Below are 25,838 nucleotides of genomic sequence, written 5' to 3'. Positions count from 1 at the left end.
GTGGCTGTAGATCAGAAGTGTGGGCGGTGAAACGTAGCTGGAACCTGAGGAACAGCCCTTCAGATACTGAGACACTGCAACCTATCACACTGTGTATACATGACACACTATCTTTTCCACGCCACGGAAATGACAGGCAGCTGGAGAGGCCATAAACCAACTTTGGAACCTGTTACACAGTACGACTCCATGCAGCATTCTCCATCACTGGCCCCAGTGCTAAGGGGGAGGGCTCTGGTAAAGAGACCTCATCTGGGATCTTTCCAGCTTCTAAGTGTGGTGGAGTTAGTGGGCATGTAATAGGGAACACTGACCTATGACTCTGTCAGAAAGTCCCGACCTGAATAATTTCCTCATGTGGATACATTTGATAGAGACTTTGTTCTCAAAAAACATTTTATTTCAAATTAATTATTACTAAGGATGAAGTTTCAGGATACTTGGAGGCACATGATTAAATAGGCCAAAGTCAACATAGTTTCCTTAAGGGTAAATCTTTCCTGTTGGGATTCTTTGAGGAAATAACAGGCAGGATAGACAAAGGAGGGTCAGTGGATGTTGTTTACTTGGATTTTCAAAAGGCCTTTGTCAAGGTGCCACACATGAGTCTGCTTAAGGTAAGATCCCGTAGTATTACTCAAAAGATAATATCGTGGATAGGGTATTGGCTGACTGGCAGGAGACAAAGAGTGGGAATAAAGAGAGCCTTTTCTGGTTGGTTGTCAGTGACTAGTGGTGTTTCACAGGGGTCTGTGTTGGGACCACAATTTTTAATGTTATATGTCTATGATTTGGATGACAGTATTGATAGCTTTGTTGCATTGTTTGCAGATGATATGAAGGTATGTGGAGTGCAAGTAGGGTTGAGGAAGTAGTGAGTCTGCAGAAGGACTTGGACAGATTGTGAGAATGGGCAAAAAAGTGGCAGATGGAACATTGTGCAGGGCAGTGTATGGTCATGTACTTCATTAATAGGAATAAAGGTGTGGACTATTTTTGAAACGGGGAGAAAATTCAAAAATGAGAGGTGCAAAGGGACTTGGGAGTCATAGGATTCCCTAAAGGATAACTCGCAGATTGAGTCAGTGGTCTCAGTGGAGTTGGCACTGCCACTCAGGACTTCGTTCAGCAGAAGAAAAGCTCTGTTGTGGTCAACTATAGATTTCTTGGTGACACTCATTGGTCTTGGGCCTCAAGCTGCAAGATCACTTGCTTTTCAGCTGCCAGGAGAGAGACGTCCAAGCTGGCACACTTTACTGGGGGTGGCGTGGTGCTGTTGTGTTTGACTGAAGATTTCAAATGGACTGGGAGTTCCAGACTATGTACATATACCGTAGATGTCGGATTATAAGCCGCTACTTTTTTCCCACGCTTTGAACAGCTTTGAACACTGCGGCCTTTACTACGGTGCGGCTAATGCATGATTTTTTTTCATGCCGCCAAAAACATTTTGCCTCGTAACAGTAGACCAATAAAATTGATGAGTAGTTCACAGAGGTCCAATGAAATTGTACGATAAATCAAGCGCACTTTCACAATTAAATTATTGTAAATCAGTCATTTGTACTCACCCTCATCAACATGGAAAACACTCGAAGAAAAGCATTGTGCTGCCTTATGGCAGTTATTTAGTTTATAATATTTTCGCTTAGTAATTCATTTGTTAGTATTTTCTAGTTAAAGTTAGAAGTACTACATCCCGGGATACTATGACGTCACATCCGGTTTCGCTGCGTCTTGTGGGAAATACCGGTTTGCGATAAACGGGAAGATGGGGGGGAGCGGCATTAGACCCGATCGAAAACGCTGCTTTTAAGTTAAAGGCGATCAATAACTTTTCCTGGTAGACTGCAGTATATATTTTTTTTACCAGTCCTAAGGAGATATTGGAATGTTGTTCGTGCACTGTTCAGTAAAAAAGTATACGCAACGTAATTTGTGTGTTACCGATACGTATGTATATTTAAAAGCAGCCGTGTTAGAGGCACGGTTCGAAAAAAAGCATTTGCAATATGTATTTGTTTATGTTACCATATGGATTTAATTAAAAGTTAAAAAATCCTCACGTGTAGTATCTTTCTGTGTAAATATCTCATATTACAACGTGGGACACCTGCGGCCTAAAATCCGGTGCGGCTTGTACAAGTACAAAATTGATTTTCTTTCTAAAATTAGAGCCAGCGGCTTTTAATCAGGTGCGCTCTGTAGTGCGAAATCTACGGTAGTTGTGTGGTTACTAATATTCTATATGTGAAGACTGGCCCTCTAAGCTGCGGTGTCACTTAACGTGCATCAGGGTGGGTTGTCAGATGATATTGGTGGGCTGGGAGGGTCTGAACTATAGGTATCCATGTCCTGCGTTGTATGTTACTGATATTCTATATGGGTTTGTTGTGTGCGAGGATTGGGCGTCGAGCCACAGTTTTGCAGGTGGGGGGCGGGGGCACTGTGAATGTGATCTTGTGTGTGACTGTTGATAATGTGTTGGCACCTTGATCGCTGTTTTGCTTGGCTGTATTCAGATATGGACAACTAAACTTGAATTCAATTGAATTGGTAAGGAAGGCAAATGCAACATTAGCATTCATTTTGAGAGGATTAGAATATAAGAACAAGGATCATGCACAGCTTTGAGCCCTTATCTAAAATGTGCTGGCATTGGACAGGGTCCATTGGAGGCTCGTAATTTCAGGAATGTGAGGGTTAATGTATGAGGAGCTCTGGGCCTGTACTCACTGGCATTTAGAAGAATGAGAAGGGATCTCACTGAAACCTATTGAATATGAAAAGGCCTAGGTAGAGTGGATGTGGTGAGGATGTTTCCTATAGGGGAGGGCGAGGAGTCTAGGACCAGAGGGCACAGCCTCAGACTAGAGGGATCTCCATTTAAAACAGATGAGGAGGAATTTTTTTAGCCAGAGGCTGGTGAATCTGTGGAATTTATTGCCACAGATGGCCGTGAAGGCCAAGTCATTGAGTATATTTAAAGCGGAGATTGAAAGGTTCTTGATTAGTCAGGGTGTCAAAGGTTACAGAGAGAAGGCAGGAAAATGGGGATGAGAGGGATAATAAATCAGCCATGATGAAATGGTGGAGCAGACTTGATGGGCTGAATGGTCTAATTCTGCTCCTATATCTTATGGTGGAGGAACCTATTGGAGTGGAATTCAGATGGAGAGCTCGAGTGTGGAGAGGTTTTTTCAGAAGGATGGAGGTTGTAGAATGCATGGAAAAGGGCAGGAGAGATCATGAGGAAGGGTAATGTGCAAGAAGGAAGGTTTGTTAGGAAGGAAGATGTGTGGTGGATTTTTAAGGAAGAACGTGTATGAAGAGGGCTGGTGTAAATGGAGAGTGTGCTGAGGAAGTTTGCGTTGTGTTGGGGAAGCTGCACTATGAAGATGAAGCTGGAGAGACCTAGCGATGCTTTGGAGGCAGCAAAGAAAACGACTGACAATTTTACTAAATATACTTTTATGGGACTATGATCACTGTAATCTGCAGCCTGTAATTTCCCATTTGGAAATATGCTTTTGAATTGTCTGGATAACTTAACATTTCTGCGGTATCCTGAAAGATTCGGGGAACTGGACTCTCGAGAATACAGGTACAGCAGTTGACCATTAATGGAATGGACAGGGCTGGACTGAAACTCCACACCGATGAAAGCTGTGGGGCCTGGGCCCGGGCCCAGGAGCAGATAACAGATGAGGATGGGAGAGGGGTACAAGTGATTGTGAAGTAGGTAACAGAGGAGGAGGATGGACACTGAGTATTTGGGATGAGGAAATGCAAAGAAAGGAAAAGTAAAGTTTCACTCACTTCATTGGCCTCCCAATACCAGGCATCAAACGTTGGTTTCCTGAGCGTCTGAATGGTCTCTTCAGAGAGCACGTACTGGAAATGAAATAGGCTTCAGTCATTCCCAGACTATCATGTCTTTATTCAAGCGTCCTGCTCAGACCCATAAAAGTCTGGATTTCTGTCTGAATCATACAAATCAGTCAAACAGATGAGACAGATGCAAAGATTTGGTGAGGGAGAAATTCACCTTACTGTACAGTGACACCAGTACTGCAGAAAGATGGAGTCATTAAGTTGGAAAAGGCATTACTTGAATTGGAAGAGTTTTAAAAGGTGCTTATGAACAGTACAGCAAAGGAACACAATTACTGCACCCAACAAAATTGTAAATTAAACTCATTTTCTGAGTGATCTCTGTCTCAGAGGCTGTCTTTAAAGAGAATGAACCCTCTCAAGGTGGAAGGTCCCGATGGCATACTTGATAAGGCTCTGAAAACCTGTGCGAACCAGCTGGTGGGAGTATTCAAGGACATTTTCAACCTCTCACTGCTAGGGGTGGAAGTTCCCACTTGCTTCAAAAAGGTAACAATTATACTAGTGCCTAAGAAGAATAACATGAACTACCTTAGTGACTATCACCCAGTAGCACTCACATCGACAGTGATGAAATGCTTTGAGAGGTTGGTTATGACTAGACTGAACTCCTGCCTCAGCAAGAACCTGGACCCATTGCAATTTACCTATCAGCACAATAGGTCAACGGCAATCTCAATGGCTCTTCACATGAACGCATATTTTGCATATGCATATTTGCAAAAACACATATTTTCAGCTATACCGAAAGAAGGCAAGGATAAAATGGAATGTAGGTCATTTGGACCAATACCCATTCTTAATGTAGATGATAGATTATTTACCTCCATCGTGGCCAAATTATTTGAACAGTTTCCACCCATACTGATACATAATGATCAGAGAGGTTTTATATAATGCCAAACACAAGACAATATACAAAGGACACTTCACATAATGGATCATATACAAAATAAAACTGAAGCTATAGTGATAAATGTGGACGCTGAAAAGGCATTTGATTCGATTAATTGGAATTTTCTTTACAGAGTTTTACATAGATTTGGTTTCCATGTCACAATTATTAAAACTATACAGGCACTATATGACAACCCTACTGCTAGGATTAAAATCAATGGATATTTATTAAATAGTTTTACTCTAGAAAGGGGCACGAGACAGGGTTGTGCATGGTCACCGCTACTCTTCGCATTACATCTGGAACCATTAGCTCAATACATCAGACAAAATGAAGATATCAGGGGAATTACTATTAAAGGGACAGAGCATAAATTGGCCTGTTACACAGATGACAATTGGATCTATCTAGGGCAGCCAACATACTCTTTACCTAAATTGATGCAATCCTTTGAACAATATGGTCAATTATCAGGATACAAGATCAACATGGAAAAAACTCTATTACTTTCATATAACCATAGCCCACCAAGAGAAATTGGAAGTAGACATCCCTGGGCAAGTCTTTCAAATATTTGGGCATCATTATGCCAAAAGATTTGGCAAAATTATCAGAATGCAATTATCAGCCTATATATAATAAATTAAGGAAGATATTAACAAAATGGAACCTAATTTATTTTTTTAGTTTCAGTTCAAAGATTGAATCTATTAAAATGAATATACTGCCCAGATTATTATATCTCTTTCAGACCCTACCAATAGAGATTTATTAAAATCAATTTAATGAATGGAACAAAATGTTATCAATATGTATTTGGCAAGGTAAAAGGCCTAGAGTTCATCTCAAAACTTTGCAATTAGCCAAGGAAAAGTGGGGATGGGACCTACTTTCTCTTAGAGATTATTATTTTGCAGCACAGTTGAGAGCTGTGAACAACCCATCATATGACGCTCAATGGAAAACATTGAGAAGGGGTTATTTCTCATCCCCATAAAGGCAATTTTGGTTGACAACAACCTACAAAGGTACATACCCATGGATCTATCTAGGGCAACCAACATACCCTTTACCTAAATTGATGCAATCCTTTGAACAATATGGTCAATTATCAGGATACAAGATCAACATAGATAAAACCTGATTACCATGGCCCCATTATCAAAGACTATTGGAGTGGAATACACAATGCCCTACAATACATCTCTAACTGTGAAATACCCTTAGAAAGTAAGACCATATATTTTGGGTATATACCTCAAGAATGGTTGAAAAGAGATAAATATTTAATGAATATACTGCTGGTAAAAGGACTCTTACTACGAAATGTTTATCACAGGAGAACCCAACCTTAAATGTATGGATGGAGATTACAATGGACATTTACAAAATGGAGAAGATAACAGCATCTGTTAATCATAAATTGGAACAATTTGATTCATACTGGGAAAATGATTTAACTACATAACACCTCATAGGCCTGATTTTATCCTCACAAGATAAAAGGTCTGTTTCTGCGCTGTAGTGTCCTATGGTCTATGGTTCTAAATCAATGAATATGTTGTAAAAAAAATCACTCCCTACTTGTACATAGTTTTCTCCTTTTGCTTGTTCTTTCTTTCATCTCTTTGCTGTAAATATATACCTCAGATAAATATTATGTGGAGATTTGTGGCATATATGATTATATGATATATATGTACAATATCTGAAATACATCTTATGGAAATGTTTGTTTGATGATGAGCTTCAATAAAAAATAAATTACAAAAAATTTTTTTTAAAGTAAGTTAGCCAATAATATAAAAGAGGATACCAAAAATTTTTTCAGATATATAAAGTGTAAAAGAGAGGTGAGTGTGGATATCGGACTGCTGGAAAACATCGGACAGAGGTAGTAATGAGGGATAAAGAAACAGTGGGAAAACTTGCATATTTGCATCAGTCTTTACTGTTGAAGACACCAGCCGTATGCTGAAAATTCAAGAGTGTCAGGGGCAGAAGTGAGGTTAGTTGCTGTTACTAAATAGCAAGTGCTTGGGAAGCTGAAAGGTCTGAAGATGAATAAGTCACCTGAACCAGATGCATTACACCCCAAGGTTCTGAAAGATGAAGCTGAAGAGATTGTGGAGACATTACTAGCATAATATTTCAAGAATCACTGGATTCTGGCATGGTTCCTGAGGACTAGAAAATTTCAAATGTTACTCCACTCTTTAAGAAAGGAGAGAGACAGAGGAATGGAAATTATAGGTCAGTTAGCCTGACTTCAGTGGTTGGGAAGATGTTGGAGTACATTATTAATGATGTTGTTTTGGGGTAATGGTGAAGTAAGCCAACATTTGTATGGTTTCCTGAAGGGGAAATTTTGCCTGAGAAATCGGTTGGAATTCTTTAAGAGAATAACAAGCAAGAAAAACAAAGGAGAGTCAGTGGGTGTTATTACTTGGATCTTCAGAAGGCTTTTGACAAGGTGCACACATGAGGCTGCTTAATGAAATAAGAGTCGATGGAAAGATACCAGCATGGATGGAGCATTGACTGATTGGCAGTAGGCAAAGAGTGGGAATAAAGGGATCCCTTTCTGGTTGGTTGCCGGTGACTAGTGGTGGTGTTCTACAGGGATCTGTGTTGGGACTGCTCATTTTTATGTTAATGTCAGTGACTTGGATGATAGGATAAGTGGCTTTGTTACGAAAATGCTTGATCATGTACTTTGGTAATAGAAATAAATGTGCAGACTATTTTCTAAACAGGGAGAAAATCCAAAAATCTGAGATGCAAAGGGACTTGTGCAGAATACCCTAAAAGTTAACTTGCTGGTAGAGTCAGTGGTGAGGAAGGAAAATACAGTATTAGCATTCATTTCAAGAGATCTTGAATACAAGAGTGGGGCATGATGCTAAGGGTTTATATGGCACTGATGAGGCCTCACCTTGACTACTGTGAACAACTTTGGGCTTCTCATCCAAGACAAGATTGCTGGCATTTGAGAAGGTTTTGGAGAGGGTATTGGTGAGCAAAGTTTAAAAAGGAGAGCTTTGCAGGAACTCGGCTATAACCGATGCACCGATCAGGGAAGTTTCCGGCATAAAAAGTTGACACTACCTATTGGAGTGGTCTGAGTCAGAGTGGTAGGACATTGTCTCATTTGGGCTTCGATGAAAGTGGGCTTCAGTGAGGTAAGCAGTAAGTGGGCTTCATTTTTTGAGGAATAGGGAACATGTCTGTAGGGTTAGTTGTTATTGTTGGTCCTTCAGAGTCGAAGACGACCACGACTTCTGTCAGGTGGAGGGTTTGTGACTGTGGGTCCAGAGGTGACTGGTGAGGCCAATCCGGGCCCTGAAAGCTCACCCACATGTGGGACACATGAGGGTAGGTGCTGCAGTGGAAGTGGAGGTAGTTCGAGCCTTGCGCCCGGTGCATTTCCTCTGAGCCTCTGCGGTGCATCTGATTTCTGCTGCATACGCTCCTTTAGTGGTCCTGCTCCACCAGGTTGGGCGGTCCAGGATTGATGTTGAGGTCTTTGAGGGACACTTTGAGGCAGTCTTTGAAACATTTCTTCTGCCCTCCAACGGAGCGCTTGCCCTGGTTCAGCTCTCCATACAGCAGCTGTTTTGGTAGTCGACTGTCAGACATCCTGACGACATGGCCAGCCCATCTGGCTTGGGCTTTCTGTAGGAGGGTGTAGACGCTGTGGGTGCTAGCCTGCTCCAGGACCTCCGTGTCTGGGACTTTGTCCTGTCATCGTACGTGGAGAAGTCTGCGGAGGCAGCTCAAGTGGAAGTGGCTGAGCTGTTTAGCGTGTCTGCTGTAGACAGTCCAGATCTCGCTTGCATAGAGGAGGGTGGTGAGAACCACTGCTCGGTAGACCTTCAGCTTGGTGGTAAGGCTGAGTCCTCTCCACTCCCATACATTCTCACAGAGTCTCCCAAAGGCGGCACTGGCTTTGGCAATTCTGTTGCTGATTTCTGCATCTATGTTCACCTCTCGTGATAGAGTACTGCCCAGATAAGTAAAGCTGGGTGCGGGTTGGTACATAACTTTGGTCTTTTTGATGCTGATTGTAAGTCCAAAGTTGTCACAGGTTCGTGAGAGGCAGTCCCATTTCTCGCTGCATCTTCTGCTCTGTGCTGGCGTTGAGGGCGCAATCATCAGTGAATAAGAGGTCTCTGACGACGGTCTCCTTTACCTTTGTAACAGCCTGTAGACGCCGGAGGTTGAATAGCCCACCACCAGTCCTGTATCTGACATGTATACCATCCTGACAATCGCGGAAGGCATCATTCAGCATAGCAGAGAAGACCATGCTAAAGAGTGTAGGGTTAGTACTTTGCTCTGGATGTCAGAAGTGGGAACCTGGGAATCTTCCAGTGTCCCAGATGACCGCGTCTGCACCGAGATGCAGCTTCTGGAGAACGTGTTAGGGATCTGGAGCTGCAGCTTGATGACCTACAGCTCATTAGTTACACTGGGGCCTCGGAAGACAGATTAATGGTGAACAGTCAGGAGAGTGAAGGGCAAGAATCAGATACAAGAGTGTGGCTGTCCGCATTAACAATAAGTACTCCTGTTTGAGTACTGTTGGGGGGGGGGGGGGGGGGGGAACAGCCTACCTGGGGGAAGCAACAGTGGCCGTGCCTCTGGCACAGAGTCTGGCCGTGTGGCTCAGAAGGGTAGGGAAAAGAAGGCGGCAGCAGTATTAGGGGACTCTATAGTTCAGAGGTCAGACAGGTGTTTCTGTGGACGCAGGAAAGAAGCTCTTCACTTCTTTTTGGATTCCAAACCTAACCAATTCCCCTCTCCTCCGTCTAGCGGAATTAGTTCTTACTCTCAATAATTTCTCCTTTGGCTCCTCCCACTTCCTCCAAACTAAGGGTGTAGCCATGGGCACCCGTATGGGTCCCAGTTATGCCTGCCTTTTTATTGGCTTTGTGGAACAGTCCATGTTCCAAGTCTATACGGGTATCCGCTCCCCTCTTTTCCTTCGCTACATCGACGACTGCATTGGTGCTGCCTCCTGCACGCATGCTGAGCTCGTTGACTTCATTAACTTTGCCTCCAACTTTCATCTTGCCCTCAAATTTACCTGGTCCATTTCCAACACCTCCCTCTCCTTTCTTGAACTTTCTGTCTCCATCTCTGGAGACGGCTTATCTACTGATATCTACTATAAGCCTACAGACTCTCACAGCTACCTGGACTATTCCTCTTCCCACCCTGTCTCTTTCAAAAATGCTATCCCCTTCTCACAATTCCTCCATCTCTGCCGCATCTGCTCTCAGGATGAGGCCTTTCATTCCAGGACGAAGGAGATGTCTTCCTTTTTTAAATAAAGGGGTTTCCCTTCTTCCACCATCAACTCTGCTCTCAAACGTATCTCTCCCATTTCCCGCACATCTGCCCTCACCCCATCCACCCGCCATCCCACTCGGGATAGGTTCCCCTTGTCCTCACCTACCACCCCACCAGCCTCTAGGTCCAACGTATAATTCACTGTAACTTCCGCCACCTCCAACGGGATCCCACTACCAAGCACATCTTTCCCTTCCCCCCTCTTTATGCTTTCCACAGGGATCAATCCCTATGTAACTCCCTTGTCCACTCGTCCCCCCATCCCTTCCCACTGATCTCCCAACTGGCACTTATCCTTGTAAATGGAACAAGTGCTACACCTGCCCTTACACTTCCTCCCTCACCACCATTCAGGGCCCCAAACAGTCCTTCCAGGTGAGGCGACACTTCACCTGTGAGTCAGCTGGTGTGGTATACTGTGTCCGGTGCTCCCAGTGTGGCCTTTTATATGTTGGTGAGACCCGACGCAGACTGGGAGAACGTTTCGCTGAACACCTACGCTCGGTCCGCCAGAGAAAGCAGGATCTCCCAGTGGCCACACATTTTAATTCCACGTCCCATTCCCATTCTGATATGTCTATCCATGGCCTCCTCTACTGTCAAAATGAATCCAAACTCAGGTTGGAGGAACAATACCTTGTATACTGGCTGGGTAGCCTCCAACCTGATGGCATGAACATTGACCTCTAACTTCCATTAATGCCCCTCATCCCTGACATATTTAGTTGTTTGTTTTTTTTCTCTCTCTCTGCCCATCACCCTGCCTGTTCTCCATCTCCCTCTGGTGCTTCCCCCCCCCCCCTTCTTTCTCCCGAGGCCTCCCGTCCCATGATCCTTTCCCTTCTCCAGTTCTGTATCACTTTCGCCAATCGCCTTTCCAGCTCTTAGCTTCATCCAACCCCCTCCAGTCTTCTCCTATCATTTTGCATTTCCCCCTCCCCCTCCTACTTTCAAATCTCTTACTATCTTTCCTTTCGGTTAGTCCTGGCGAAGGGTGTCGGCCCGAAACATCGACAGTGCTTCTCCCTATAGATGCTGCCTGGCCTGCTATGTTCCACCAGCATTTTGTGTGTGTTGTTTGAATTTCCAGCATCTGCAGATTTCCTCGTGTTTGCTCTTTAAAAATACCTGGATGATAGTTTCCTCCCAGGTGTCAGGGTCCAGGATGTTTCTGATCGCGTCCACGATATCCTAAAGTGGGAAGGGTGAACAGCCAGAGGTCGTGGTACATATTGGTACCAACGACATAGGTAGGAAAAGGGAGGAGATCCTGAAAACAGACTACAGGGAGTCAGGAAGGAAGTTGAGAAGCTGGACCTCAAAAGTAGTACTCTCGGGATTACTGCCTGTGCCACACGACAGTGAGAATAGGAATAGAATGAGGAGGAGGATAAATGCGTGGCTGAGGGATTGGAGCAGGGGGCAGGGATTCAGCTTTAGAACCATAGAACCATAGAACACTACACCACAGTACAGGCCCTTCAGCCCTCCATGTTGTGCTGACCCATATAATCCTTAAAAAAAGTACTAAACCCACACTACCCCATAACCCTCAATTTTTCTTTCATCCATGTGCCTGTCCAAGAGGCTCTTAAATACCCCTAATGTTTTAGCCTCCACCACTATCCCTGGCAAGTCATTCGAGGCACTCACAACCCTCTGTGTAAAAAACTTACCCCTGATGTCTCCCGTAATCTTCCCTCCCTTAATTTTGTACCTATGCCCTCTGGTGTTTGCTATTGGTGCCCTGGGAAACAGATACCGACAATCCACCCTATCTATGCCTCTCATAGATTTCTGGATCATTGGGACCTCTTTTGGGGCAGGTGTGACCTGTACAAAAAGGATAGGTTGCACTTGAATCTGAGGGAGACCAATATCCTGGTGGGGAGGTTTGCTAAGGCTACTGGAGAGAGTTTAAACTAGAATTGCTGGGGGGGTGGGAACCGAACTGAAGAGATGGAGGAAGGGGCGGTTGGTTCACAAATAGAGAAAGCTTGCAAAGAGTGTGAGAGGGAGGATAGGCAGGTGATAGAGAAGGGATGCATTCAGACCAATGGCTTGAAATGAGTCTATTTTAATGCAAGGAGTATTATGAACAAAACAGATTACTTTAGAGCATGGATCAGCAGATGTTGTGGCCATTTCAGAGATTTGGATGGCTCAGGGGCAGGAATGGTTACTTGGAGTGCCAGTCTTTAGATGTTTCAGAAAGGACAGGGAGGGAGGAAAAAGAGGTGGGGGCGTAGTGTGTTGATCAGAGATAGTGTCACGGCTGCAGAAATGGAGGAAGTCATGGAAGGGTTATCTACTGAGTCTCTGTGGGTGGAAGTTAGCAACAGGAAGGGGTCAATAACTCTACTGGGTGTCCATTATAGACCACCCAATAGTAACAGGGACATCAAAGAGCAGATAGGGAAACAGATTTTGGAAAGGTGTAATAATAACAGGGTTGTCGTGGTGGGAGATTTTAACTTCACAAATATTGAATGGCATTTCCCTAGAGCAAGGGGTTTAGATAGGGTGGAGTTTGTTAGGTGTGTTCAGGAAGGTTTCTTGACACAATATGTAGACAAGCCTACAAGAGGAGAGGCTGTACTTGATCTGGTATTGGGAAATGAACCTGGTCAGGTGTCAGATCTCTCAGTGGGAGAGCATTTTGGAGATAGAATTATAATCACTATCTCTTTTACCATAGCATTGGAGAGGGATTGGAACAGACAAGTTAGGAAAGTGTGCACGAGTGAATCTGCAGATGCTGGAAATAAATAAAAACACAAAATGCTGGCAGAACTCAGCAGGCCAGACAGCATCTATGGGAGGAGGTAGTGACGACGTTTCGGGCCGAAACCCTTCATCAGGAGTGAAGTAACATGGGATGGAGGAGAGGGGATAAGAAGTGGGGGGAGGGATGAAGTAGAGAGCTGGGAAGTGATGGGCTGTAGGGAAATGGGCTAGGGGGAAGGTGGTGAATTATGGGAAATAAAAGAGAAAGAAAGGTAGGGCTGGGGGGAGATTATAGTGAGGGGGAGAAAGAGAGAGAAAGAGAACCAGACTAAAATTATAGATAGGGATGGGGTGGGGGGGGGGGTGCAGGGGTATCAACGGAGGTCTGTGAGTTGAATGTTCATGCCGGCAGGTAGGAGGCTACCTAAGCGGGAGATAAGGTATTGCTCCATTGACCTGCGTGTGGCCTCATCTTGTCGGTAGAGGAGGCCATGGACAGACATGTCGGAGTGGGAGTGGTCTGTGGAATTGAAGTGTGTGGCCACAGGGAGATCCCGCCACTGCAGGAGGACCGAGCACCGGTGTTCGGCAAAACGGTCTCCCAGTCTGCGGCGGGTCTCCTCTATGTATAAATGGCCACATCAGGAGCACCGGTTACAGTATATCACCCCAGTTGACTCGCAGGTGAAGTGGTGCCTCACCTGAAAGGACTGTCTGGGGCCTGGGATGGTGGTGAGGGAAGAAGTGTGGGGGCAGGTGTAGCACTTCTTCCGTTTGCAGGGATGAGTGCCCGGAGGGAGGTCCATGGGGAGGGATGGGGGGGATGAATGGACAAGGGAGTTGTGTAGGGAGAGATCCCGGCGGAAAGTCGAGAGTGGGGGGGGGGGGGGGGAAGATGTGGCTTGTGGTGGGATCCCATAGGAGGTGGCGGAAGTTACGGAGGATTATACATTGGATCTGTAGGCTGGTAGGGTGATAGGTGAGGACCAGGGGGACTCTATCCCTGGTGGGCTGGCAGGGGGATGGGGTGAGGGCAGAGGTTCGTGAAATACGGGAGACACGATGGAGGGCAGAGTTGATAGTGGACAAAGGGAAGCCCCTTTCTTTAAAAAACGAAGACATCTCCTTTCTCCTAGAATGAAAGACCTCATCCTGAGAGCAGATGCAGTGGAGGCGGAGGAATTGAGAGAAAGGGATAGCATTTTTGCAGGAGACAGGGTGGGAGGAGGAAGGGTGGGAATTGGATTAAGGGGAAATATGAAGTTATTGGGCAGGAACTTGGAAGCATAAATTGGGCAGAAATGTGGCAAATGTTCAGGGGATATTTGCATGGAGTTCTGCATAGGTACATTCCAATGAGACATGGAAAGGATGGTAGGGTACAGGAACCGTGGTGTACAAAGACTGTTGTAAATCTAGTCAAGAAAAAAAGGAGAGCTTACGAAAGGTTCAAAAAACTAAGTAATGATAGTGATCTGGAAGGTTATAAGGCTTGCAGGAAGGAGCTTAAGAATGAAATTAGGAGAGCCAGAAAGGCCATGAGAAGACCTTGGAGAACAGGATTAAGGAAAACCCGAAGGCATTCTACAAATATGTGAAGAGCAAGAGGATAAGATGTGAGAGAATAGGACCAAACAAGTGTGACAGTGGAACCAGAGAGATAGCAGAGGTACTTAATGAATATTTTGCTTCAGTATTCACTATGGAAAAGGATCTTGGCGATTGCAGGGATGTCTTACAATGGATTGAAAAGCTTGAGCATGTAGATATTAAGAAAGAGGATGTGCTGGAGATTTTGGAAAGCATCAAGTTGGATAAATCACCAGGACTGGGCGAGATGTACCCCAGGCTACTCTGGGAGGTGAGGGAGGAGATTGCTGAGCCTCTGGCAATGATCTTTGCATCATCAATGGGGAAGAGGGAGGTCCTGGAGGATTGGAGGGTTTCAGATGTTTTTCCCTTATTCAAGAAGGGGAGTTGAGATAGACCAGTGAGTCATACTTCAGTGGTTGGTAAGTTGACAGACAAGATCCTGAGAAGCAGGATTTATGAACATTTGGAGAGGCATAATATGATTAGGAATAGTCAGCATGACTTTGTCAAAGGCAGATAGTGCCTTACGAGCCTGATTGAATTTTTTGAGGATGTGACTAAACACATTGATAAAGGAAGAGCAGTAGATGTAGTGTATATGGATTTCATCAAGGCATTTGATAAGGTACCCCATGCAAGGCTTATTGCAAAATTAAGGAGGCATGAGCTCCAAGGGGACATTGCTTTGTGGATCCGGGACTGGCTTGACAACAGAAGGCAAAGAGTGGTTGTAGACAGGTCAGATTCTACATGGAGGTTGGTGACTAGTGGTGTGCTTCAGGGATCTGTTGTGGGACCCCTTCTCTTCATGATTTTTATAAATAACCTGGCTGAGGAAGTAGAGGGGTGGGTTAGTAAATTTGCTGATGACACAAAGGTTGGGGGTGTTGTGGATAGTGTGGAGGGCTGTCAGAGGTTACAGCTGGACATCGATAGGATGCAAAACTGGGCTGCGAAGTGGCAGATGAAATTCAACCCAGGTAAGTGTGAGGTGGTTTATTTTGGTAACTGAAATATGATGGCGGAATATAATATTGATGGTAAGACTCTTGGCAGTGTGGTGGATCAGAGAAATCTTGGGGTCTGAGTCCATAGGATACTCAAGGCAGCTGCACAGGTTGACTCTGTGGTTAAGGCAGCATACGGTGTATTGGCCTTCATCAATCGTGGAACTGAATTTAGGAGCAGAGAGGTAATGTTGCAGCTATATAGGAATCTGGTCAGACCCCACTTCGAGTACTGTGCTCAGTTCTGGTCACCTCTCTACAGGAGGGGTGTGGAAACTATAGGAAGGGTGCAGAAGAGATTTACAAGGATGTTGCCTGGATTGAGGAGCATGCCTTATGAGAATATGTTGAGTGAACTTGGCCTTTTCTCCTTGGAGTGACGGAGGATAAGAGGTGACCTGATAGAGGTGTCTAAGATGATGAGAGGCATCGATCATGTGGGTAGCCAGAGGCTTTTTCCCTGGGCTGAAATGGCTATCACGAGAAGGCACAGTTTTAAGGTGCTTGGAAGTAGGTACAGAGGAGATGTCAGGGTAAGTATTTTATGCTTGCACTTATTAGAGTGGTGAGTGCAGGGAATGGGCTGCCGGCAACAGTGGTGCAGGCAGATACGATAGGGTCTTTTAAGAGACTTTTGGATAGGTACATGGAGCTTAGAAAGTAGAGGGCAATGCACTAGGGAAATACTAGGCAGCTTCTAGAGTAGGTTACATGGTCAGCAGAACATAGTAGATGGTCCACATCTCACTACCATACAGGAGGGTACTATACATGGCAGTCTCGGTCTTTATTCAACACTCCTCGTGGGTCTGGGAGAATCTGAAACTCACTACAAAGACCAAGACTGCCATGTACAGCACCCTCCTGTATGGTAGTGAGATGTGGACCATCTACTCCAAACAGGAGAGGAAACTCAATAGTTTTCACATGCGCAGCCTTCGCCGCATCCTCGACATCACCTGGAGAGACAAAGTCCAACTCTGAGGTCCTCTCCTGCACTGGACATTTCCACAATGTTCATGCTTTTAAGACAATGCAGACTGCACTAGCTGGGCCATGTCCATCGTATGAAGCATGGTAGACTTACAAAGGACATTCTCTATGGAGAACTAGCAACAGGCAAGAGGAACGTTGGTAGGCTCCAGCTTCGCTTTAAGGACCTCTGCAAGCGTGACATGAAAGCCTTAAAAATCAACACAGAGTACTGGGAGGATACAGCAGATGACTGCAATAAATGGCGAGGTACTCTTCAGCAACACTTAGAGCAAGGCAAAAGAGTGATCCTGAGTCAGGTTGAGGACCGGAGAGCTAAATGGAGAGCACAGTGGACAGCAGACAACAATTCCACGATGCCCTACACATGCAGCAACTGTGGCAGAGCCTACCATTCCAGGATCGACCTCAATAGCCACAGTCGATGCTGCTCGACAAACCAGTGACTACCAGAAGCACAGTACCCATGGTCGAACACGACCGACGGACGCCACACATCTGGTAATTATAGTTACTCAATGACCCAGCTGTTGAAATCAAGTGTGCTATGTGTCTCTTCACCACCCTGTCAAACAGTGTCACGGCTTTCAGGGAACTATATATCTGTGTTCTACAACACTGCCAAGAGCTGCCCTTGTCACAAAGATACCAGACAATAATTTTCTCCACAATAAGGAATCTACAGTAACTACCTATCTTCAATTTCCCAACCCTTGCTGAGTCCTCCACCATCAACATCCGTGACTAGAAGCTCAGCCTGACTGCCAGAGAAGTACTGCAGCTAGAAGAAAGGTTTGGAAGCTGCCCATTCTCACCAACCAAAGCCTTACCACCACCTATGAGATATGAGACGAGAGCTTGATGGAACACTCTACTTGTCTGGATGGGTGCCCCTCCAACAGCACTCAAGTAGGTTCACACCTTCCAGGACTAGTATCCCATGATCTAGCCTAAACACTCAATTCCTTCACTACCATTGCAAGTGGCTACAGTTTGTGCCACTGACGGAATACACTCCATTACTCACCTAACTTAGCTGACATCACTGCCTAAGCCCTAGTCCACCAACAAAGATGTGGGCAGCTGATGCTTAGGCACATACAAGTTACCATCTAACCTATGCATCATCCAGACAAGGAAAAATTTATTTGAGCTGTTCACTTGATCTAAATACTAGAATTAGGAGAATCTTCATCAGAAAGGCTACATTGCCTCAAGAAGGCAGGGCCAATAGGGATGGACAGTACATGAGTTGTCATGTCAAGGTGCTCAGATTGTGAAAAGTGATTTGCAAATAAGCAGAGTTGGAACAGACTAAGACTGGTCCCCATTGGTTAGAACCTCAGTTACCTTTGAAAATGACGGAACATCACGGCGTGGGATCAACTTCTTCTGGTCCAGTAAGCTGTATTTTAGAGCAGAGTTAGAGCACAGCATCTACAGTGTCAAAGCCCACCATAGTCACAGTCCCCATCGCCAGCACAACATCTACAGTGCCAGAGCCCATCCCAGTCCATTGGGGAGAAGGTTAGCTGACTGGCAGAAGATAGTCCTTTTCAGGATGGCTCCCAGTGAGTAATGGAGTTCAATAGGGATCAGAGTTGGGACCACAGTGTTCAATGATGATTTGGAGTGTGCTGGTGCTCAGAGTGGCTTGGTTCACCTCCAGTCCCCCCAGAGGAACACTGCTGCACCAGGTGCAGTGAGCTGCAGCTCCTGAGAGAATGTATTAACAAAATGGAGCTGCAGATCAGTGACCTTTGACTCATACAAAAGAATGAGGAGGTGATAGATAGGAGCTACAGGAAAGTAGTCACCCCTAGGTTGCAGAAGACAGGGAACTGGGTGACTGTCAGGAGAAAGAGGGGAAATGCACAGCCAGTGCAGAGTACACCCATGGCTGTTCCCCTCAATAATAATTATACAACTTTAGATACTATTGAGGGGGTTGACCTACCCCAGGTAGCCACAGTGACCGAGTCTGGTGCTGTAGCTCAGAAGAGCAGAGAGGTGAAGAGGACTGCAGTGTTGATAGATGATTCCTAAATCAGAGGAACAGAGACGAGGTGCTGTGGGCATAATAGAGACATCCAGCTGGTATGTTACCTCCTGGTGGTAGGATCAGGGATTACTCAGTTCAGGTCCTTGGCATTCTCAAGGGTGAGGGTGAGCTGCCAGAAGTTTTGGTGCATATTGGCACCAATGACATAAGTAGACAAGGTTCTGGAGAGAGATTTTAGGGAGCTAGGTAGAAGGCTGAGAAACAGGACCTCCAAGGTAGTAATTTCTGAATCGCTGCCTGTGCCACATGCCAGTTAGGGTAAGAATAGAATGATTTGAAAAGTGAATGCATAGCTGAAGAACTGGTGTGGGGATTCAGATTTATCAATGATTGGGGTCTCCTCTGCAGAAGGTATGACTTGTACAAATGGGACTTGAACTCGAGCTGGTCCAATGTCCTGCTGAATGGTTTCAGCCTGAAACGTTAACTGTGCTTTTTCCATGAATGCTGCCTGGCTTGCTGAGTTCCTCCAGCATTTTGTGTGTTGCTCAGATTTCCAGTACCTGCAGATTTTCTCTTGCTTGGGGTCCAATATCCTTGTAGGCAGATTGGCTAGATTTGTTCAGGTGGGTTTAAACTAATTTGGCAGGGAGATAGGAAATGGAGTGATATCGCTGAAGTTGAGATAGTTGGTTTACAAACAGATGTAATGTGTAGTGAGACTCCTAGCAAGGAGAGGCTGTTGATAGGCCAAAATTGCAGTCAACAGGATGACTTGCAATGTAAAAAGTGGACAAAATCAAAAAGGGTGAGTACAAAACTGAAGGTGTAACATCTAAATGCTCAGAATAAGGTAGATGAACTTATAGCACAGTTACTGATCAGCATGTATGACATTGTCAGCATCATTGAATCATGGCTGAAGGAAGATTATAGCTGGGAGCTTAATGTCCAAGGATACACATTGTATCGAAAGGACAGGCAGGAAACCAGAGGGGGCGGTGTTACTCTGTTGGTAAAAAATGAAGTCAAATCATTAGAAAGAGGTGACTAAGGTGTTGAATTATTGTGCATTGAGCTAAGGAAATGCAAGGGTAAAAAGACCCTGATGGGAGTTATATACAGACCCCCAAACAGTAGTAAAAATATGGTCTACAAATAACAAGGGGAGATAGAAAATGCATGCAAAAAGGGCAATGTTACAATCGTCTCGGGGGATTTCAATATGCAGGTAGATTGGGAAAATCAGGTTGGTTCTGGATTCCAAGAGGAGGCATTTCTGAAATGCTTATGAGATGGCTTTTTAGAGCAGCTCTTGGTTGAGCCCACCAGGAGATCAGCTATTCTAGATTGGGTGCTGTGCAATGAACAGGAATTAGGGAGCTTAAGGTAAAACAATCCTTAGGGATAAGTGATCATAATATGATCAAACTCGCCCTGACTTTTGAGGAGAAGCTAAAGTCAGATGCATCAGTATTACAGTGGAGTGAAGGGAATTACAGAGGCATGTGATAGGAGCTGGCCATATTCGATTGGAAAAGAACACTAGCTGGGATGATGGCAGAGCAGCAATGGCTGGAATTTCTGGAAACAGTTCAGAAGGCACAGGGTATATATGACCATAACACATAGGAGCAGAATTAGGCCATTTGGCCCCTCGAGTCTGCTCCAGCATTCAATCATGGCTGATTGTTTTTTCTCCTCCTCAGCCCCACTCCCCAGCCTTCTCCCCGTAACCTTTCATGCCATGTCCAATCAAGAACTGATGAAGATCGGCCTTAAATACACCCAACGACCTGGCCTCCACATCTGCCTGTGCTAATAAATTCCACAAATTAACCACCCTCTGGCTAAAGAAATTTCTCCATATCTGTTTTAACTGATTGCCCATCCATCCCGAGGTTGTGCCCTCTTATTCTGGACTCACCTCACCATGGGAAATATCCTTTCCACATCTACTCTGTCTAGGCCTTTCAACATTCAAAAGTTTTCAATGAGATACCCCCTGGTCCTTCTAAATTTCAGCAAGTACAGACCCAGAGCTATCAAATGTTCCTCAAACGATAACCTTTCATTCACAGAATCATCCTTGTGAACATCCTCTGAACCCTCCCCAATTCAAACACATCTTTTCTTAGATGAGGAGCCCAGAATTGTTCACAATACTCAAGGTGAGGCCTCACCAGTGCCTTATAAAGCCTCAGCATCATATCACTGTTCTTGTATTCTAGACTTCTACACTTCTTGAAATGAATGCTAACATTGCAATTGCCTTCCTCACCATCGACTCTACCTGTAATTTAACCTTTAGGCCTTGGGAGTCTGCACATTTATTTCTTCTAAAATGCATAACCATGGATTTACCAACATTGTATTTCATTTATCACTTTCTTGCCCATTCTCCTAATCTTTCTAAATCTTTCTGCAGCTTACCTGCTTCCTCAATGCTACCTGCCCCTCCACCAATCTTCATATCATTTGCAAACTTGGCAATAAAGCCATCTATTCCATCATCTAAATCATTTATATACAGCATAAAAAACAGTCCCAACACCAACCCCTGCGGAACACCACTAGTCACTGGCAGCCAACCAGACAAGGATCCTTTTATTCCCACTCGCTGCCTCCTACCAATCAGCCAATGTTCTAACCATGTTATTAACTTCTCTGTAATACTAGGGGCTCTTAACTTGGGAAGCAGCCACATGTGTGGCACCTTATCAAAGGCCTTCTGAAAGTCCAAATATACAACATCCACTGCATCCCCTTTATCTATCCTACTTGTAATCTCCTCGAAGAATTACAGCAAAGGAATATATACATCCCAAAGAGGAAGAAGTATTCTAAAGGTAAGATGACAGAACTGTGGCTACAAGAGAAGTCAAAGCCAACATAAAAGCCAAAGAGAGGACATATAATAGAGCAAAAATTAGCAGGAAGTTAGAGGAATAGGAAGCTTTCAAACACCATCAGTAGGGAACTAAAAAAGTAATGAAGAATGTAAAAATGGAACACAGAAGTAAGCTAGCCAATAATATTAAAGAGGACACCAAAAGTTTCTTCAGATATATGAAGTGCAAGAGAGAGGCAAGAGTGGATATCAGACCACTTGGAAATGTCATATGATGGGCACTGGGAGATGACCCAAAAGCAAGACACAGACACTGAACTACCAGGAACAGGACTAGGCATGAAAAGGAAGCAAGGAGAGTGAGGAAGAAAGGACGCTGGACATGACACAGGCCCCGGACAAGACAAGGACTCCGGGCCTGTGCTAGGACTTGACGAGGATAGCGGAACCAGGACATGGAGCTGGGAACTAGGGGCCTGGGCTTGGACTCCAAGCCAGAGACTGGACAAGGACCCAGAACCTGGGTCTTGACTCAGGCTCGGGCTCCAGTCCCAGTCGAGGACAAGACGTGGCTACAGAACGAGGAGAGGCACAGGACTGGACGTGAAACTCATGGACAGGACAAAGAAACCCCAGCACAGGATGAGGGAACCCCAGCACTGGGCTGGGCAAGGCACATTGACAAGATGATCAATCAATATATAGATGTACCAACTAGGGAGGATGCAATATTAGATCTCCTATTAGGAAATGAGTTAGGGCAGGTGACAGAAGTGTGTGTAAGGGAACACTTTGGTTCCGGTGATCATAAAGTCATTAGTTTCAACTTGATCATGGATAAAGATAGATCTGGTCCTTGGGTTGAAGTACTAAACTGGAAAAAGGCCAAATTTGAAGAAATGAGAAAGGATCTAAAAAACGTAGATTGGGACAGGTTGTTCTCTGGCAAGGATGAGATTGGTAAGTGGGAGGCCTTCAAAGGAGAAATTTTGAGAGTGCAGAGTTTGTATGTTCCTGTCAGGGTTAAAGGCAAAATGAATAAGAATAAGGAACCTTGGTTCTCGAGGGATATTGGAACACTGATAAAGAAGAAGAGAGAGATGTATAACATGTTTCGGCAACAGGGAGGAAATAAAATGCTTGAGGAGTATAAAAAGAGTAAGAAAATACTTAAGAAAGAAATCAGGAAAGCTAAAAGAAGACATGAGGTTGCTTTGGCAGTAAGGGTGAAGGATAATCCTAAGAGCTTCTACAGGTATGTTAAGAGCAAAAGTATAGTAAGGGATAAAATTGGTCCTCTTGAAGATCAGAATGGTCGGCTATGTATGGAGCCAAAAGAAATGGGAGAGATATTAAATGGGTTTTTTGCATCTGTATTTACTAAGGAACCTGGAAAGGAGTCTATGGAAACAAGGCAAACAAGTAGGGAGGTCATGGAACTTATACAGATTAAAGAGGAGGAGGTGCTTGCTGTCTTGAGGCAAATCAGAGTAGATAAATCCCCAGGACCTGACAGGGGTATTCCCTCGGACCTTGAAGGAGACTAATGTTGAAATTGCAGGGGCCCTGGCAGAAATATTTAAAATGTCGATATCCACGGGTCAGGTGCCGGAGGATTGGAGGATAGCTCATGTAGTTCCATTGTTTAAAAAAGGCTCAAAAAGTAAGCCAGGAAATTATAGGCCGGTAAGTTTGACATTGGTAGTAGGTAAGTTATTGGAAGGAATACTAACAGATAGGATCTACAAGTATTTGGATAGACAGGGACTTATTAGAAAAAGTCAGCATGGCTTTGTGTGTGGTAGGTCATGTTTAACCAATCTATTAGAGTTTTTCGAGGAAGTTACCAGGAAAGTGGATGAAGGGAAGGCAGTGGATGTTGTATACATGGACTTCAGTAAGGCCTTTGACAAGGTCCCGCATGGGAGGTTAGTTAGGAAGATTCAGTCATTAGGGATACATGGAGAAGTAGTAAATTGGATTAGACATTGGCTCAATGGAAGAAGCCAGAGAGTGGTAGTGGAGGATTGATACTCTAAGTGGAGGCCTGTGACTAGTGGTGAGCCACAGGGATCAGTGCTTGGTCCATTGTTATTTGTCATCTATATCAATGATCTGGATGATAATGTTGCAAATTGGATCAGCAAATTTGCTGATGATACAAAGATTGGAGGTGTAGTGGACAGTGAGGAAGGTTTTCGAAGCTTGCAGAGGGATTTGGACCAGTTGGAGAAATGGGCTGAAAAATGACAGATGGAGTTTAATGCGGACATGTATGAGCTATTGCACTTTGGAAGGTCAAACCAAGGTAGAACATACAAGGTAAATGGTAGGACACTGAGGAGTGCAGTAGAACAGAGGGATCTGGGAGTAAAGATACATAATTTCCTAAAAGTGGCGTCATAGGTGGATAGGAACGTAAAGAGAACTTTTGGTACATTGGCCTTTATATTTCAGAGTATTGAGTATAAGAGTTGGAATGTAATGGTGAGGTTGTACAAGACATTGGTGAGACCGAATTTGGAGTATTATGTGCAGTTTTAGTCACCTAATTACAGGAAGGATATTAATAAGGTTGAAAGAGTGCAGAGAAGGTTTATCAAGGATGATACCGGGACTTGAGAAACTGAGTTACAGAGAAAGGTTGAATAGGTTAGGACTTTATTCCCTGGAGTGTAGGAGAATAAGGGGTGATTTGATAGAGATGTATAAAATTATGATGGGTATAGATAGAGTGAATGCAAGCAGGCTTTTTCCACTGAGGCCAGGGGAGAAAAAAACCAGAGGTCATGGGTTAAGGGTGAAGGGGGAAAAGTTTAAAGGGAACATTGGGGGGGGGGGCTTCTTCACACAGAGGGTGATGGGAGTGTGGAATGAGCTACCAGATGAAGTGGTGAATGCGGGCTCACTTTTGACATTTAAGAAAAACTTGGACAGGTATATGGATGAGAGGGTTTGTAGGGATATGGCCTGGGTGCAGGTCAGTGGGAATAATGCAGAAGGTGCAGGATCGGTTCATTCCAAAGAGGAAGAAAGATCCTAAGGGGAGTAAGGGGCGGCCGTGGCTGACAAGGGAAGTAAAGGGCAGTATAAAAATAAAAGAGAAGTATAACATAGCAAAGATAAGCGGGAAACCGGAGGACTGGGAAGCTTTTAAAGAGCAACAGAAGATAACAAAAAAGGCAATACACCAAGAAAAAATGAGGTACGAAGGTAAACTAGCCAAGAATATAAAGAAGGATAGTAAAAGCTTCTTTAGGTATGTGAATAGCAAAAAAAAGTTAAGACCAAAATTGGGCCATTGAAGACAGAAATGGGTGAATTTATTATGGGGAACAAGGAAATGGCAGACGAGTTGAACAGGTACTTTGCATCTGTCTTCACTAGGGAAGACACAAACAATCTCCCAGATGTAATAGTGGCCAAAGGAACTAGGGTAAAGGATGAACTGAAGGAAATTTATATTTGGCAAGAAACGGTGTTGGATAGACTGTTGAGTCTGAAGGCTGATAAGTCCCCGGGACCTGATGGTCTGCATCCCAGGGTACTTAAAGAGGTGGCTCTAGAAATCGTGGATGCATTGGTAATCATTTTCCAATGTTCTATAGATTCAGGAACAGTTCCTGCTGATTGGAGGGTGGCTAATGTTGTCCCACTTTTCAAGAAAGGAGGGAGAGAGAAAACAGGGAATTATAGACCAGTTAGCCTGACGTCAGTGGTGGGAAAGATGCTGGAGTCAATTATAAAAGAAAAAATTACAACACATTTGGATAGCAGTAGAAGGATCAGTCCGAGTCAGCATGGATTTATGAAGGGAAAATCATGCTTGACTAATCTTCTGGAGTTTTTTGAGGATGTAACTATGAAAATGGACAAGGGAGAGCCAGTGGATGTAGTATACCTGGACTTCCAGAAAGCTTTTGATGAAGTCCCACATAGGAGATTAGTGGGCAAAATTAGGGCACATGGTATTGGGGGCAGAGTACTGACATGGATTGAAAATTGGCTGGCTGACAGGAAACAAAGAGTAGCGATTAACGGGTCCCTTTCGGAATGGCAGGCTGTGACCAGTGGGGTACCGCAAGGTTCGGTGCTGGGACCGCAGCTGTTTACAATATACATTAATGATTTAGATGAAGGGAATAAGAGTAACATTAGCAAATTTGCTGATGACACAAAGCTTGGTGGCAGTGTGAAATGTCAGGAGGATGTTATGAGAATGCAGGGTGACTTGGACAGGTTGGGTGAGTAGGCAAATGTATGGCAGATGCAGTTTAATGTGGATAAATATGAGGTTATCCACTTTGGTGGCAAGAACAGGGAGGCAGATTACTATCTAAATGGAGTCAAGTTAGGAAAAGGGGAAGTACAATGAGATCTAGGTGTTCTTGTACATCAGTCAATGAAAGCAAGCATGCAGGTACAGCAGGCAGTGAAGAAAGCTAATGGCATGCTGGCTTTTATAACAAGAGGAATTGAGTATAGGAGTAAAGAGGTCCTTCTGCAGCTGTACAGGGC

At 44.5% G+C, this 25,838-nt stretch overlaps 1 protein-coding gene across 13 annotated transcripts in view; it reads right to left on the bottom strand.

The window, feature by feature from the left end:
- The window catches only part of pde9aa (phosphodiesterase 9aa), a 304,953-nt gene that overhangs the window by 107,760 nt on the left and 171,355 nt on the right, over window positions 1-25,838 (bottom strand). For all 13 annotated transcript variants that reach the window (XR_012098852.1, XR_012098853.1, XR_012098854.1 and 10 more), the window contains 2 exons: window positions 17,818-17,872; window positions 3,820-3,894 (listed from right to left, as the gene is read on the bottom strand). Coding sequence is in view for 9 of the 13 variants with exons in the window: in XM_073044718.1 (XP_072900819.1) it covers window positions 3,820-3,894; window positions 17,818-17,872 (130 nt within the window). In the remaining 4 variants the exon portion in view is untranslated. The remainder of the gene's footprint in view (window positions 1-3,819; window positions 3,895-17,817; window positions 17,873-25,838) is intronic.

The sequence above is a fragment of the Hemitrygon akajei genome, chromosome 5 (assembly GCF_048418815.1).
Source record: "Hemitrygon akajei chromosome 5, sHemAka1.3, whole genome shotgun sequence".
NCBI lineage: Eukaryota > Metazoa > Chordata > Chondrichthyes > Myliobatiformes > Dasyatidae > Hemitrygon > Hemitrygon akajei.
Note: the sequence above shows the minus strand (reverse complement) of the source record. Positions and strands in the feature narration are given on the sequence as shown.